General features: G+C 55.9%; 6 protein-coding genes across 6 annotated transcripts in view; 3 read left to right on the forward strand and 3 right to left on the reverse strand.

Annotated features, from left to right (window-relative positions):
* Positions 1 to 356: 356 nt before the first annotated feature.
* Positions 357 to 6872, forward strand: BO80DRAFT_467870 (fatty acid synthase beta subunit; the record flags this gene model as incomplete). The annotated part of the gene is made up of 4 exons (XM_025722888.1): positions 357 to 5721; positions 5767 to 6252; positions 6297 to 6412; positions 6462 to 6872. The coding sequence occupies exons 1-4, from the start codon at positions 528 to 530 to the stop codon at positions 6870 to 6872; spliced, it is 6207 nt and encodes a 2068-aa protein (XP_025571604.1). The 5' UTR covers positions 357 to 527.
* Positions 6873 to 6993: 121 nt separating this feature from the next.
* BO80DRAFT_482266 (FAD/NAD(P)-binding domain-containing protein) lies at positions 6994 to 8524 on the reverse strand. Its single transcript, XM_025723398.1, has 2 exons — positions 7843 to 8524; positions 6994 to 7795 (listed from the first exon to the last, which is right to left on the reverse strand). The coding sequence occupies exons 1-2, from the start codon at positions 8414 to 8416 to the stop codon at positions 7002 to 7004; spliced, it is 1368 nt and encodes a 455-aa protein (XP_025571605.1). The 5' UTR covers positions 8417 to 8524; the 3' UTR covers positions 6994 to 7001.
* Positions 8525 to 9166: 642 nt separating this feature from the next.
* Positions 9167 to 10939, forward strand: BO80DRAFT_504810 (MFS general substrate transporter; the record flags this gene model as incomplete). Its single annotated transcript, XM_025724446.1, has 3 exons — positions 9167 to 9433; positions 9477 to 9863; positions 9917 to 10939. 3 exons carry the CDS (start codon positions 9167 to 9169, stop codon positions 10937 to 10939), a joined length of 1677 nt encoding a protein of 558 aa, XP_025571606.1.
* An 846-nt stretch (positions 10940 to 11785) lies between these two features.
* Positions 11786 to 13255, reverse strand: BO80DRAFT_467872 (transferase family protein; the record flags this gene model as incomplete). Its single annotated transcript, XM_025722889.1, has 1 exon — positions 11786 to 13255. The coding sequence occupies one exon, from the start codon at positions 13253 to 13255 to the stop codon at positions 11786 to 11788; it is 1470 nt and encodes a 489-aa protein (XP_025571607.1).
* Positions 13256 to 13804: 549 nt separating this feature from the next.
* BO80DRAFT_193650 (uncharacterized protein) lies at positions 13805 to 14657 on the reverse strand. Its single transcript, XM_025714135.1, has one exon. The coding sequence runs from the start codon at positions 14421 to 14423 to the stop codon at positions 13974 to 13976; it is 450 nt and encodes a 149-aa protein (XP_025571608.1). The 5' UTR covers positions 14424 to 14657; the 3' UTR covers positions 13805 to 13973.
* Positions 14658 to 14890: 233 nt separating this feature from the next.
* BO80DRAFT_364221 (fungal specific transcription factor domain-containing protein) overlaps positions 14891 to 15988 on the forward strand; it is a gene marked incomplete at both ends in the record, with an annotated part of 2055 nt that continues 957 nt past the window's right edge. The window contains 3 exons of the mRNA XM_025716142.1: positions 14891 to 15089; positions 15142 to 15391; positions 15449 to 15977. Of these exons, the coding sequence (XP_025571609.1) occupies positions 14891 to 15089; positions 15142 to 15391; positions 15449 to 15977 (978 nt within the window). The remainder of the gene's footprint in view (positions 15090 to 15141; positions 15392 to 15448; positions 15978 to 15988) is intronic.

Consider the following 15988-nt stretch of genomic DNA (forward strand, 5'->3'; position numbering starts at 1 on the left):
GATATCCTGGACGACTCAGATTTATGTATGGGTGCTTCATTGCGTTCATCGAGAACCTAGACCGAACAATGTCATACTCCCAGGTGTTGGTCCCATTGAACCCGTACCCCAGTCAACGATCATCTTAAGATGAACAATGGTTTCCGGGTGAACAGGTACTAAAACTCCGTCTGCAAAACTCCGGACGGATGCAGGTGTGAGCCTATCAAGGGGAAGCACTCTACTGTGGCCGAACTCCGGCCAGGCAGAAATTTTCTTCAATAAGACCTGCAGAAGAAAGTGAGCAGCCTCTGTCCCTGCCACCCCGGATCAGCCATGCAGCTGCATGCTTGTGGAGAAAATTGCCGAAGGGGGAGCTTCCAACTAATCAGACGCGCCACCGCCAAAGCCTAAGGATGTACAGTGGAAAGATGTTAGGTTTCCCTCCTTTGCCTCCGCGGATTGATGTCGAGACATAATATCATCCACAATGAACCACTGACAACTCTGTTCCTGGCAGGATTCCGTTGTGCATTGGCAAGGTCGGCATGGCCCTGGAGGATATCCCACCGGCTGATGTGGCATCGTCGGCCGCGAAAAATGTCTTTGCTACTTTGTCTCCCTCCTCGCCGCCAATTTCTCAGGTTTCGTCCCCGTTACGGCCTCCGACGGTCGATCTTACTTTCCACCTCGAGGATAGCAGACTGGTCTTGCCCATTCCTACCGCGCATTTTCAGTCCCTAAAATTGCAAAAGGCAGAGTTCGTGTCTTCACTGCCGTCGGGTTTAAACAGGGAGACAACCCAGTCCCCTCCTGCGTTATGCTTGGCCTTCATTGAGTTTCTTCTCGACCAAGAATGCGTATCCAGGTCTGCACTGGCAGCAGTTGTGCGGGCATTCCATACTGAATTCCTGCACGAAGAAAACGAAATACACTGCCTCGTGGCGCGGTTGACGACTGTTCCTAGCGAACGACAGCGATGGCTCGGGATCTATTACCGTGCCATTGAAGCCAGCGGAGATGTAGTGCCTGGGAGCTCGGCTGGCTCTTCGTGCAGGCCGGTGAGTGCCCTGTTTGACCACGTGCAGAGGAGTGGTTTCCACTTGATGGCTGTATTCGGCGGCCAAGGAGAAGCAAGTCGGACGTGTGTCCATGAGTTGGCAGAATTGTATACCTCTTACAGACCGATGCTTCAGCGTTTCCTCGGGCAAGCAGCGACACTACTCTACCAACTGTCCAGGATTCCAACTTCCTGGTTTCATTATCGTGGCCGTTCATTGGACTTGATGACATGGATCAATGACAAATCTACTATACCGGACTGTGAAGACATAGCCCAAGCTCCGATCAGTGTCCCGGTGATCGGGGTGCTGAGCCTGGCTCGATACATGGTCACCTGTCGTGTCTTGAATATGAATCCAGGCGACCTGCGTGCGCTGTTTACTGCCACAACTGGGCACTCTCAAGGTCTGTTGGTGGCCACTGTCATGGCAATGTGCGATTCGTGGGACTCTTTCTATGCCAACTCTCACCTGGCCATTGAAGCATTATTCTGGCTTGGGTGGGAATGCCATCGTGGTGCGCCAAGCAGTACTTCGCCAGTTACCAGGATTTCTGACCGCAGCGCGTTCCATACCGAGCCTGCTTATATGCTTACTGTGCGGGGAGTGACAAGGGAGCATCTGGATTCCATTCTCGCCCACCTGAACAGAACATTGCCGGCAGCTGAGCAAGTTCAGATAGCATTAATCAATTCTCGGGACCAATTTGTGGTGGCTGGCCCAGTGGCCTCTTTGGTACATGTGAGCAGCTATCTCTCAACCGTTACGAGCCCCGATAAAGACCCCAGCCGGATCCCTTTCAGCAGGCGAAAGCCATCCATTCACTACGGGTTTCTTCCGATCAGTACGCCGTTCCATACCCGGTACCTGGACGAAGCGGCCCGCATACTCAGGAGACGTTTTTCTGAACGACGGATCGCGGCGAGGGAACTTAAGATTCCCGTATACCACACACTCACTGGACAGGACCTTCGACAGGCGGGCGGGAACATATTGCATGCAGTGCTTGATGCCATTGCTCGGGAAATTTGTGACTGGCCTTTAGCATTATCTGGACAATACATTTCCGGCACCTCCAAGGCCCCATCACATATCATTGTATTCGATCGTGGCGGGCTCGGGGCAATGGTGAAAAAGATTCAGGAAGGAAAGGGGATCCGAATCATTCAGGGCGCCGATCTCGACTCGCGCGATCCCGAGATAGGTACCATGCGGGACCTATTCTCTCCACGCCTCCTGGATTCATCGACAAGGCTTCAGAGCTGGGCCCAGCAGTTCCAGCCTCGGTTGGGAACAGGGTCGGCGGTCCTGGAGACGCGCATTACGAGCCTATTGGGAACCCCTCCCGTAATTGCAGCCGGCATGACACCGACTACTGTCCCTTGGGATTTTGTCTCCGCCATAATGAACGCTGGGTACCACGCAGAACTAGCGGGTGGTGGCTATCGCAACAGCTCTGATATGGCAGCTGCTATCAATAAACTTGTCGCTAATATCGCCCCGGGTCGAGGCGTCACTTGCAATCTCATCTATGCCAATCCCCGGGCAATGTGCTGGCAGATTGCACTATTACGTCGCCTATCGCACAGCCAAGTTCCTATAGACGGGCTGACGATCGGGGCCGGGGTCCCTTCCTTAGAGATAGCATCTGAGTATATCCGAACGATCGGATTGCGTCATATTAGCTTCAAGCCTAGTTCAGTGGCGACGATACGACAGGTGGTCGATATTGCTAAAGCACATCCCGACTTCCCAATTATCCTCCAATGGACGGGTGGGCGTGGAGGCGGTCATCACTCTTTTGAGGACTTCTACACACCCATTCTCAACACCTACGGGCTCATCCGACAGCAGTCTAATATATATCTGGTAGCTGGGAGTGGGTTTGGAAATCGGGATAGTATTTATCCTTATATAAGCGGTCAATGGGCGCTGTCCTTAGGTTATCCATGCATGCCTTTTGATGGAGTGCTACTGGGAAGTCGCTTGATGGTCGCGCGGGAAGCCCATACCTCATCAGCCGTCAAAGACATCATTGTTAGTACTCCCGGTGTCCCGGACTGGGAGTGGGAGAAGACATACGATGGACCTGCTGGTGGGGTGATCACAGTCCAGTCTGAAATGGGTGAACCGATTCACAAGATCGCAACCAGGGGCGTCAGGCTATGGGCAGATATGGACCGGACTGTATTCCGCCTGCCTCGGAAGGACCGCGTTTCCTACTTGGAAAAGCACCACAGTTCAATTATACAGCGCTTGAACGCGGACTTTGCAAAGCCGTGGTTTGGCCGCAACGATATGGGTGACGTGGTCAACCTGGACGAGATGACATACACTGAAGTTCTAGCTCGCCTGGTTGAGTTAATGTACGTTCATCACCAAGAACGATGGATCGACCCAACATATGCCGACTTCACGATGGATGTTGCTTCCCGTGCGTTGGAGCGCCTAACCCGGGGTACTGCCAGTCAGGAAGCAACCCTTTCACGGTCAGTCCTTTTAGAAAGCCCATCACGGTTTCTGAGTGCATTTGCTGTTGCATGTCCTTCTGCCGCAGATGAGGTGTTAAACCCGGAGGATGTGTCCTTCTTTCTGTTGAGAAGCCAGATGCCAGGTCAGAAGCCCGTCAACTTTATACCTTCATTGGATGAAGACTTCGAGTTGTTTTTCAAGAAAGATTCGCTTTGGCAGGCCGAGGATATTGATGCTGTCGTGGACCAAGATGCAGACCGGGTGTGCATCCTCCACGGTCCTGTGGCAGCTCAATATTCGCTTGAATGTGACGAGTCGGTCAAGGATATTTTAGATACGATCACTCAAGGACTTATTGAACGTCTGCAGCGTGACGTGAGCTCGGAAGAGTCAACACCTGGCTCGGGCAGCGGACTAATAACACCAGATTCGTGGTCCTCGGTTTCGGGTGTCAAAGAAATCGCCATCGAGGATTTCTCCCTCTCATCCACCGTCATCTCGGAACCCACCGAAGATCGCACAGTGTCAATGGCTGCAGGTGCCCTGAGCACCAGTCCAAGCTGGCCGGCGTGGGTGCGCGCCATTTTCGGGGACAAGATGGTCTTTCGGGGTCGATTGCGAGAAAAAAACCCGTTCCGGCAGTTTGTCGCATCGTATCCCGACACGATCATGCGATATGATTTTGACCGGTCGGAGGTTTGTGTCACCGTTCAAGATCCATGTAAGGCGACCTCCCTCATGAAGATATCTTGCCTGGATGGCATCGATATTCGAGTGGATCTCTATCCTCCCCAGGTCTCCGATCCACTTCAATTGGTGTATCGTTTCGATCCCAGGGGTGTTCCGTTTGGCTTGAGCGAGATCACCGAGAATCGCAATGCACAAATCAAGTCCTTTTACAGTAGGCTTTGGCTTCAGGAGAGTGTCGGATCTCCATCTAGTATCCATGACACTTTCCATGGTCGCAATTTGACACTCACACGCGAACTGCTGGATGACTTGGCTGCGGCCGTGGGCCCGGCCTTCCCCGATCCGCGGCTAGTAATACCAATCTCCGACGTGCTGCCAATTAGCACCGGAATAATCATTGCGTGGGACGTTATCACTAGGCCTCTGGTTGTCGGAGAACTCGACGGTGACCTACTGCATCTGGTCCACCGTTCCAATATGTTCGAGTACTGTCCCGGCGCAAATGCGTTGCGCGTTGGGGATAGTGTGCGGTGCCAATCCCAAGTGCAGGCTGCATATGTGGAGGATGCAGGCAAGGTGGTGGTTGTCGAGGCTCAGATTATCCGCTCCGGGGAAGCAGTCATGACAGTCACCTCCAGTTTCCTGTATCGCGGTTTGTTCCAAGGAGGATCCTCATTTAGACGGCTCAAATCGAGATGGAATCTTCAATTGGAATCCAACCTGGACGAAGCCATCCTTCGACGTCGCCGGTGGTTTCATGTACACGAGAATGCCGGCTCACTTGTAGGCAAATGCGTTGTCTTCAATGTAGAGACCCTTGCGGAGGACAAGGAGGACCACTTCAAGAGACTTTGTGTTACGGGTACCGCTTGCTTACTTGCCCCGGGTTGTCCTGGGCGAGAAGTGGGAGTCGTTAGCTTTCAATGCGACAAGTGCGCCGGCAACCCGGTGTTGCAATTTCTCGAGCGCAAGGCGAGACCCTGGAGCAATCAGACAAACCTACGCACTCCAGGGTGGTCTGGTCTCTCATCTGTCGAGGTCCAAATGCCCGTCAGCAATCAATTGTATGCTGAGATATCCACCGACTTCAACCCAATCCACGTGTCAACAATTTTTGCCTCTCTAGCCGATCTCCCAGGTACAGTGTGTCATGGCATGTGCACGTCAGGCATTGCTGTGGCGGCGTTGGAACATCTAACACTCGAGGGCGATCGCTCGCGTCTGCGACGGTTCACAGCCAAGTTCACAGGCATGGTTATGCCGCTGGAAAGGCTGGTCATACAGTTAAAGCACACGGGAATGGTTGACGGGCGCATGCGGTTTGCAGTAGATGTTGTGCGGAAAGAAGGCCACGAACGGGTACTGGAAGCAGAAGCCATTATAGACCAGCCTGCAACCGCCTATCTTTTTACGGGCCAAGGCAGCCAAAGCAAGGGAATGGGGATGGACCTGTACAAGTCAAGCACGGTCGCTAAAGCTATGTGGGATGGGATCGACGGGCAGCTATATGCATCGTATGGTACGTACTATGTGTCTGAAGAGTGGCAATGGCTCACAAACATAGGCTGGTCCGTCCTGGACATTGTCAAGAATAACCCCAAGTCCGTTACAGTGCACTTTGGGGGCAAGCGAGGCCGCCAGATCAGAGAGAACTATCTCGCTATTACGACGGAGACGGTGTTGGCTGATGGGGCACGCGTGCAGACACCTGTTCTCCCGGGGCTCACTCCGTCTTCGACGTCGTACACCTTTACCGATCCAAGGGGACTGCTATACTCCACCCAATTCGCTCAGCCCGCCATTTTGCTGTTCGAGGCGGCGGCAGTAGCCGATCTGCGTACCAAGGGATATGTATCACCGAACGCGATGTATGCCGGTCATTCTCTCGGAGAGTTTGGGGCTCTGTCGGCGTTGTCCAGTTCGATACCCATGGGGGCATTGGCGGAGTTGGCATTTTACCGGGGTCTCATGATGCAGGCTTCGGTGTCGCGAGGCGATCAGGGTGCCGCTTATGGGATGGTGGCGGTGAATCCCAAGCGTGTTGGCCGATGTAAGTGACGCCGTGGCTGGGTAGATTGAAAGCTAACCGTTCAGTCCTTGACGAAACGGGGTTGGGTAACTTGGTTCGAGCGATTGCCCTCGCCAGCCAGGAGCTGCTGGAGGTTGTCAACTACAACGTGGAGGGGGAGCAATACGTGTGTTCAGGCACGGTATGTTTTCATGATTCTTCACCTTCTTATATACTAATGATGTCTGTAGGTGACGAATCTTTGGGTGCTTGGGCGACTGATGGACTACCTCGCGCAGTCGAATGGACAAGAGTTGGGGTCGAAGGGAACGGCAGAGGATGGTCTCATCCTCCAGCTGCTTTCCGAGGCACAGGATCTCCCCCATCCGATCCAGCTCCAGCGAGGTCAGGCCACCATTCCACTCGAAGGCATCGATGTGCCTTTCCACTCGAGCCATCTGCGGTCGACCGTGGATCGGTTCCGCCAGTGCCTGTTGAAGCCAGGGTTTCTGGAGGGAAATGTGGACATGGAGACACTAGGGCGGTACATTCCGAATGTAATGGCAAGGCCCTTCTCGGTGGATGAGGCGTATATCCGGGAGGCATACGAGCGGACACAGAGTCCAATACTGGGGAAGATGCTGCGAGGGCATGAGGTGTAAATATCGGCATATAAACTAGAGATAAATCATAACTGGCTGATTGGCGGATCACCTGACCCTGGTTTGTTTCAGTTGTCTCCCATTCCTCTTTCCTCATCACCTCAATCCACAACAATCATAACTTAAATACTACAGCATTTGGCGATATTCTCGCTCCACCTCAGCCACCATGCCCTCAACGTCGAAATGCCACACCTGATGACTCCTGTCTCGGATGTCAACAAACGCACGATCCATCTCCGCCCCGGTGTCAGGGTTCATCCACTCAAATGTCCAGCCCAGCTGGCGACTGCTCCTCACCAGCCACTGCGACCGTCCATATCGCACCTTAGAATATGCCTTCAATGCCGCTTCCAGCGTCCTCCCCACTGCCACGCCCCGATCGACATCCACTCGTGCTCTCGTCAAGGCAGCCACCAATGCCAACGCGTCCTCGACCCCCATGCCTGCGCCAGCCCCGTGATGCGGTGATGAAGCATGGGCTGCATCGCCAGCCAGAGCGACCCGATGCTCTACATACCTTGGTATAGGACAATCGTACGTATCGAAGACGGCCCATTTGTCCAAGTTCTCGGGGAGCAGATCGATCAGGGCGCGCACAAACGGACCCCATTCCCGGAACGCCTCCACAACCTCACTCTTCTGGGCTGGGGTAGTCATACCCGTGCTAGACCATTCATTCGGATCCTGGACAAATGCGACCACATTCATGAGCTTCTGCCCTGCGACCGGGAAGTGCATGATATGTGCATTCGGACCACACTGCATGTGCTGCCTCAGCGCGCGGTACCGACTGAGTCTCTGGATTGCCGCGTCCATGGGCACCAGCCCGCGGAAAGCCAGCTGGTGGGTGTACTGTGCATTGTAGGCCGGCGTGAAGAGCAGCTCGCGCATTCGGGATCTAATGCCATCGCAAGCGATGACTACACATAAACATCATTGCGTAGGATACAAGGAAGGTAAGACATACCAATGTCACACTCCTTCTGCTCCCCATCTGCAAAGTCCAGTCTGACCCTGCCAGTCTCTAGATACTCGAATCCCTCTACCCGTTTCTTAAACTGCGCGATCCCTTCCGGCATGAGCTTCATGACCTCCGCCAGGAACTGCGCCCGATGGCACCCTTCGAACCCGCGTGGTCCGACATACAGCTTATACACTTTTCCGTGGATGGATACGTCCTCTTCTATATCTTCGGCCGTCTGGGAATGTCCTCCATATCCCTCATGCTGGGGAGTTGGGAAGGTGCGGAAGCCATCCACGAAGCGCATACTGTAGTCGGGATTTTCGGGCTCGCCATTCAGCGTTGCCACCACCCCTACACAGTCGGCGATGCGCTCGTCCATCAGGGTCATGCATTTTCGTGCCGTAGCGGTGAAGCCAATCCCGGCGCCGTATTCGCGAGGGGAAGCGGCTTGCTCGTACACTTTGATGTTGAGCTTGGCTCTTGGCTGAGCCTCGTTGGACTTGATGAGGCCCAGGGCGAGGATAGCCCCGATGATGCCGCAGCCGATAATGGCAATGTCGATTTCAGATTGAGACATGTTGATGGTTGTGTGCTATTACGATTGCTCTGTATTGTGCTCCTCTGATTTTCTATCTACATCTGGGGATAGTCTGACGCGGTGCCTATTCCACCGACTTTTCCGAGGCCTCTCGCACCTCTTGATCAAAGAGTGCCAAAAAGGGCTATTGTTTCCTGATTACTGACTGTTGTGCAGCTGGCGTCAGGCCAGCACGGTCACCAACCAAGGGGTTAGGCAACAGCGAGTGGCAGCCTTGGGTGTTTCGCTTCTGTTTGACTCACTTGAAGGAATAGAACGTTGCACACCGTCGCACTGACCCTGTCGGAAACTTATCCCGGCGAAGGACTATCTGCTTAGGCGAACGAAGCTATGTTCCTCCGTCGGGATTGCAATAGGGGATTGAACAGCAGCTGCCGTGACCCTTTCTCCCCCAACAGAGTGCTCACAGGCGTGAAAGATTCTCCGACTAACGATGGGGTTTCATTCTCTTTGGTCTCAAGTGTCTACGGTCGTCCTACGTATTCGTCAGGCTACACCGTTCCTGCGATGCGGCTGTCCGGTCCGCTCCGAGACGGACGGGTTAATCTTCCGGCATATTGAGCGAGGGGCTTGTATAACAGGGGGTAGTACGGTTGGGCTGCGATTTGGTCTTTCTGTTTGGAGACGGTCAGGCGGTCAGACGGCTTTCTGGCGAAGGTTACTGCTACCATCGCGTGCGGACATTGAGTCTGCTGCTGCCTCGCTGAGCGTTGCATTACCAAAAGAGAAATGCAGGACGTTACTCGGGACAGCATTATTGGGGGAAACCCGGGACAGGACGAGGTCGGCAGGGTGAGGGATGGGCAGGATCAGCAGCCAGAGTCGAAGCATGTGGAGCATCAAGGCCAAGACGAGAAGAACAAGGATCCCGAAGGTGCAGCCCCTCAGCTTGAAGATTTCAAGCTGCCGGTGCTGGGCCGGGTGATTTTCTTCACGCTAGCGGTGTTGACGTTGATGGTGTCGTTGGATGGCACTTCTATCTCGGTTGCGTTGCCGGTATGTTGCTGACCGAGTTGGAGACGCCCGCTAACTGGGCAAGAAAATGGCACGCGAGCTCCATGGCTCTGCGATGGAGGCCTTCTGGAGCGGAACGTCCTTTCTGCTCTGCTCGACCGTCTTTCAACCCTTCACGGCCGCCCTGAGCGATATCTTCGGCCGTCGTCCGGTCATCCTGCTCTCAATCGGGTTCTTCTTCTCCGGGTCACTCACTGCTGGACTGGCCCACTCCTTCACCACCATCCTCATGGGACGCTGCGTCCAAGGGGTGGGTGGTGGGGGAATCGCAGTGTTGTCTGAAGTACTGATTACGGACCTGGTGCCGCTGCGTCTACGCGGCAACTACTACGGGGTGCTCAGTGCGATGTATAGCCTAGGGAGCGTGTTGGGGCCTATATTGGGGGGTGGGTTCTCCGAGAAGGTGACCTGGGTGAGTGTCCCTCATGAACACAGCTAGAAGCCACTAACAAAGGCTTCTCTCAGAGATGGATCTTTTACATCAACTTTCCCTTCATCGCCGTCGCCACCATCAGCGTCCTCTTCTTCTTCCGCCTCCCCACACCCCCTGGCTCCCTCCGACAGAAAGTTCTTCAAATCGATTACGCGGGCACTTTTCTCTTCGTGAGCAGCCTCTCGTCCTTCCTGATCCCCCTCTCTTGGGGCGGAATCATGTACAGCTGGACTTCATGGCGAACCCTCGTCCCTCTCACCCTCGGTGCCACCGGACTCCTCACCTTCTGCATCTACGAAGCCCTGATCCCCTCCTCCCCGATGATCCCGCGCTCCATCTTCCAAAACCGCAGCGCCGTGATCGCCCTCACCGCCAGCTTCCTCCAAGGCCTGATCCTCTGGTGCGCCCTCTACTACATGCCATTATACTACGAGGCCGTGAAATCCTTCTCCCCGATCATGGCCGGCGTGGCCCTCTTCCCCGACACCTTCACGGTCGCCCCGTCCGCCATCCTCTGCGGCGTGATCATCACCCGCACCGGCCGGTACCGCTGGGGTTTGTACCTGGGCTGGACACTCTCCACCCTGGGCCTCGGCCTCCTGTGTCTTCTTCAGGTCGACACTCCCACCGTGAAATGGATCTTCCTCAACATCCCCGCGGGCTTAGGCCTCGGGATCTTGACCGCGGCGATCGTCTGCGCGGTGCAGGCGTCCGCGACTCCCGAGAACCTGACCCTATCCGTGGCGATGGTAATTTTCTTCCGAGCCTTTGGCCAAGCGGTAGGGATTGCCGTGGGGGGTGTGATCTTCCAGAATCGGATGCGCCGGGAGTTGAATCAGTATGAGGGGTGGGGCGGACAGAGAGCAGAAGAGGTGAGTCGCAATGCGGCGGCGTTGGTCACACTCTTGGAAGGGATGGGCGAGAAAGAGGCGCGGGTCCTTCGGGAGTGTTATACGGCGAGTCTACGGGTGCTCTGGGGGGTGATGTGTGGGGTGGCGGGGGTGGGGTTGGGGTTGAGTGGGTGGGTGGAAGGGTATTCGTTAGGGGATTCGTAGGGCGATGCGTTTAGGGTCTTGACGACGAGGCACTCGCCTTTCCAACCCTTATTCCGCAAACTGATTTCCTTGAGGAAAGCCATCTATTCCTTAACCATATCGGAGAATCCCTCATGATCCATATATCCATCACCCGTCCAAGATTATCCCCCCAACACCGAGTCACCAAACAGATACTGCTTAGTAAAAAGTATATACTATCAACAATGCCATACAAAAAGCCAATAGAATTTAAAATGCCACACGCAATCAAATCAAGTGGGGTCCTATATAGCACCCTTCATCGAGCACTCTCAATCTACACTATATATTGTTTCACTATGAGGTTGATGTTGGATTGCGGGATGATTGATACTACTAGATAAGATCCAGTTTGGCTCTGGAGAGCGCAAGGGGACATGCATCGTAGTATATTGTGAGGATAGATAGATTCTATAGTGTGTAGTGTATCGTGGTGCCAACTACCAACTACCAAGGGCGTAGGGGTTAGAAGGTAGGTGGCATGGTGGATTTACGATTTAGTTTGTGTTTGTGGTTTGTGTTTGTGGTTTGTGGTTTTGGTGGGGGGGAGCATTATCGGCTATGGATGCTTGTGAGTCTGCTTTACTTTACTTTACTCTATTCTACTCATTATGCTACCAGCTAGGTCATTCAAATGGTATTGTTATTGTTGCTGTTGCTGATACTGTTTTTGTCGTCGTCACGTATCATAATCATGATCATAATCTTCGTAAGTCATGAGTTAGGGATCGTTATCGTTCATGTCATCAGAAATACCACACGCACACACACACGCAGAGAGAGAGAGAGAGAGAGAGAGAGAGAGAGAGAGAGAGAGAGAGAGGGTTAACCCACAAACTCCACCCACTTCTTCCACTCCTCCTCCGCCTTCAACCCCTCCATCTCCCACCCATCCAGACAGATCAACGCCTCGACTCCTCTTTCTTCTTCCTCCTCCCCATCCGCCCCAGTACCATTCCCATACCACCGCCCCGCCGCCGCCAAATAACACCCCCCCGGTAACACCCCCGCCTCGGGCCGCCTTACCCCCTCACACCGCGCCACGACCTCCCCCTTTTTCTTCCCCCCCATCCCCATCCCCAGTCCGAGCCGAGCCAGATCCACATGCGCCACACTCGAACAACTAAAGTCCGTCCGCGGGTTGAACTCGCCCCCCGCGTAAGCGATCTTTCGCTTATCGGGTTCCCGGGAGAGAAAGGTGGCATAGTCGCGGACGGCGTCTGGGGTGCGGAGCGCCAGGACTTGAGAGCGGAGGCGATCCGCGAGGCCGGAGAGGGGCAGGGTGGCGATATCCGTCATGGGGAGACGGAGGGTGGCGGTGCGGATAGTGTGGCCTAGGTAGGCGGGGGTGAGGTGGAGGGTGCGTCGGAGGTCGAGGGCGCGGGTGAGTTTGGAGATGGGGGGTGGAGCTATTGCGATGGTGGTGGTGGGGATGGGGGGGATGGAGGAGTGTTGGAGACGGACATGGGTGAGGCGTTGCCAGATGAAGGCTGTGAGGGCGTCGTTGGGCGTGATGTTTACTGTCTCCCCGTGGTGAGAGTCGGAAGGAGATTGCGCGGCGAGGGTATAGATGGCTTGCACGCTGCGTTGGGGGAAATGGAAATTGGCCCATTGAAAGGTGGGGAAGAGGGCGGTCAGATTGGGGGGCGCGCGGGGGATGGTGGGGGGCTTATAGTTGGTGTAGTCGTCGCAGAGGGGTTCGTGGTCCGCGTACAGGCTGATCAGGTTGCGCCGGTCCCGGTTGGCCTCGTGGATCTCGGCCGTGGGAATGGATTCCCCGCGGGTGAGACGGGCCAGGAGCGAGGCCACCTGGAAGATGCCGCTGGCATCGATGATGTTGTGCTGGGCCGCAAGGGTGAGGAGTAAGCCGCCGTGCAGGAGATTGGCTTGGAGGTCGAGGACGGGGATGGGGTCGGTGTCTTCCGGGTAGGGAATGGGGAAGGCCGGGCGGGGAGGCGAAAAGAGGGCCCCGGGGAGCATGTGGGACGGGAAGTGCGCCTGGCGGAGGCTGCTGTAGCTGGGGACGCTGGGGTTGGAGGTGTGGTCAACTATGCGGATGATGGGGGATGGGCGAGGGGACATGGGCAGGACCGTGAAGGTGCCGGACGAGGTGGCCGAGACGTCCTCGTTGATGACTTGGCCCGCCAGGATGGGGATGAGGGTGAAGAGTTGCTGGATGGCATCTTCCAGGGTGGACAGGATGGTGGAGGGGGTAGGCAGCGGGAAGCACAGGAGCAGGTGGGTATAGGATTGGAGGATAGGCAGTTGGCCCAGAAGGTCTTGAGTGTGGGCCATTGGGAATTGCCGAGAGGCTTGTCGGGATCATACTATCTAGTAGTTAGTGGTGGATTCTCATCACGGCTGCGCTTATATATCGCTGAGGTATATCGCTGAGGGATAAATGGCCCGGCCAGACAGAAGGGTCACCACGGAGTGGTACTACCAGCGGGCCAGATGGCAATCCACTGTAGGGCGAGTCAACCAGCAGCACCAGCAGCACCAGCACCAGCAGCAATTTCCGGTGCAGAAACTCGATCCTTCGATCATTGACAATTTTGGCGCCAGCGTCGGCCCTCCCGAAAGGGGAAAAAAAGCAAGCATCAATAGTGGCTGCTTGAAGGTTGATCCTCAGCTGGGCGGATCCGCCGCTGATCGATCGAATTCCCACTTCTAATTCCCACTTCCCTTCTAGATAGGTATATTGAACAGGATTATTGACGAGCCCCCCGTCCAGGCGACTATTTCCGAGGACCCACTGGAACTCCACCCTTCGTATCCAACCAGGAGGATGAAACTACTGCCAGCCGACTCATCAGCTCAGATCTCGATCCCCTCGCCCATCGCTGCATCCACGCCAATGATGATCGACCACCCGACCGACTGGCCCAACTATCAATGCGGATCCTGCCACTAGACGACTAGCCTCCCCTCTTCCTCCCCTCTTCCTCCCCCCTGAGGGCTCCACCATCACACGTAGCAAACCCTTATTTTCCGCCGTCGCACTGTAATCCCCTCAGGTTGGACCGTCCCTCACAGCTGCGGCACCCACTGCAGGTGCCAGGCGCCCGTCTGACATCTGCCACCGCCAGGTTTCCAACAATTTCGCCCTCCAGCTGCGGCGGCACCTGCAACCTGCAACCTGTAACCTGCCTGTTCTGCCCATATATGCTTGCTTCTGCGGGACTGCTGCTGGCCTCTGCGCAACCCGGTGGGCCAGGCCCTGGACTGTCCTCTGCAGTAGTCGCATCGTGTAGTGCCATGCTGGACCCATCGTCGCGTCCGGGTGGCTGGCTGACGGGCTATCCAGAAGCCTCACTGGGGGAACATCGCTGGACGGAGGTGCCCTCTGCGACATTATGATGTCGGTGGCTCCTGAGATCGAGACATCTGGGGGGATGATTCTTTCCCCCTTTGGGTCGTGAAGAATTGGCCTCTGCCTTGAATCCAACCGGCCCGGGACCATGGCAGCATCCTGTCACCCTGCAGTGACCATCTGGCCGGTAGGAACCCGGCCGGATGGGAACGGAGGGCCATGATGAAGGCTGAGGCCCTGCTCCCTGCAGGTTTGCCCTCAGTATCACACGGTTCACACAGCAGATCATCCACCGAACCCACTCATACCCACGGGCGGGCCTCTGACCGTGCCGATGAGCTTAATAGACAAAAAAGCAACGTAAGCCACGCCGGATGTTCATTGCTCGAGCGTCTCTCCACCGGTCCATTGCCTCCTGCACTCCCCTCTTGAACACGCTATCGCGGGTCGATCCCATTCTTTGGATCTTATCACCACGGTGTCGGCTGGCTCCATCACATAAGCTGCTCCCCCGGCTATAAGGACACCGGCCACTCGTGTCTACCTCGTCCATCCCCATCTCTCTCCCGCTGTTGTCTGTCTGTGCCTGTCTCCCTCTGGCTTCCTCCATCGCCACGATGGTTTCTACCCCCACGATTTCCCGTCAGCGACCGGGATCTGCCTGCGAGGAATGCCGACGTCGGAAGGTGCGCTGTGACCGACGTCGCCCGCAGTGTCAGGTCTGTTTCGAGACGGGCATCGAGTGCAAAATCAACACCACCCGACTGCCTCGAGGGCCCCGCAAGGGACAATTACGCACGCTCCGGACGCGAATTGGTACGTGCTGATTCCCTCAAGGCAGGAATGCAGCTAACTAACCACCTGTCAGCTGCTCTGGAACGATGCCTAGCCGACCAACACCCCGAAATCAACCATCAGATGGCCAGTCTGTTCGACGGGTCGGTCTTGGACTGTGACAGTGAAGAGGATCCCCTCCGCGATCTGCCGCCGCTACCCGACCCGCTGCCGGTGATGCCCGACGCCGCCTCCGATGACCAGCGCAGCTCCAAATCCCCACGCTCCCCCGGTTCCCCCAGCCGGCCCCCCGGTCTGGTCTCCGATCTGATGCGAGCCGATCTGTACGTCCCCCATCTGCGCTCCCCCTGATCCCCTCAGATCCTCGACTAATGATGCAGGGACCAACTCTACTTCGACCGGGTGCACCCGTTCGCCCCCATCCTGCAGCGCTGGCGGTACCACGTGTGGGCCAAGCAGCCCAAGAAGACCGAGGCCCAGACCTGCCTCCAGTATGCGATGTGGACGGTGGCTGCCAGTCTGTCGGCGCAGTTCCAGTCCCTCCGCGACCGGCTCTATACGGAGACGCGACGCATGCTGGATGCCATGGACCTACAAGGGCTGAAAACGGAGGCGCCGAGCATCGAGCAGGCGCAGGCGTGGATCCTGGTCTGTATCTACGAGTACATGCAGGTGTCCGCGCTGCAGGCGTGGATGAGCACGGGACGGTGCTGTCGGCTGGTGCTGGGGATGCGGCTGTACGAGCTGGACGATCCGAACAGTCCGGTGACGATGGCGCGCGAGCAGGAGGCGGTGTTGGTAGATTGGATCGGGCTGGAGGAACAGCGCCGGACCTTCTGGATGGCGTACAGCTTGGATCGGTTTATCAGTTTTCACAACGGGCTCCCCTTCACATTAAATGAGCAAATGGTACCCCCCCC

Source organism: Aspergillus ibericus (assembly GCF_003184845.1).
Source record: "Aspergillus ibericus CBS 121593 unplaced genomic scaffold BO80scaffold_46, whole genome shotgun sequence".
NCBI classification, from domain to species: domain Eukaryota; kingdom Fungi; phylum Ascomycota; class Eurotiomycetes; order Eurotiales; family Aspergillaceae; genus Aspergillus; species Aspergillus ibericus.

Excerpts from the sequence above, each read along its gene's own strand:
- BO80DRAFT_482266 (XM_025723398.1), bottom strand. The coding sequence starts at position 8,416 with ATGTCTCAATCTGAAATCGACATTGCCATTATCGGCTGCGGCATCATC. Across the intron at positions 7,796-7,842 it reads GCAGAAGGAGTGTGACATTG|TCATCGCTTGCGATGGCATT; the intron begins GTATGTCTTACC and ends GTTTATGTGTAG.
- BO80DRAFT_193650 (XM_025714135.1), bottom strand. The coding sequence starts at position 14,423 with ATGGTCCCGGGCCGGTTGGATTCAAGGCAGAGGCCAATTCTTCACGAC.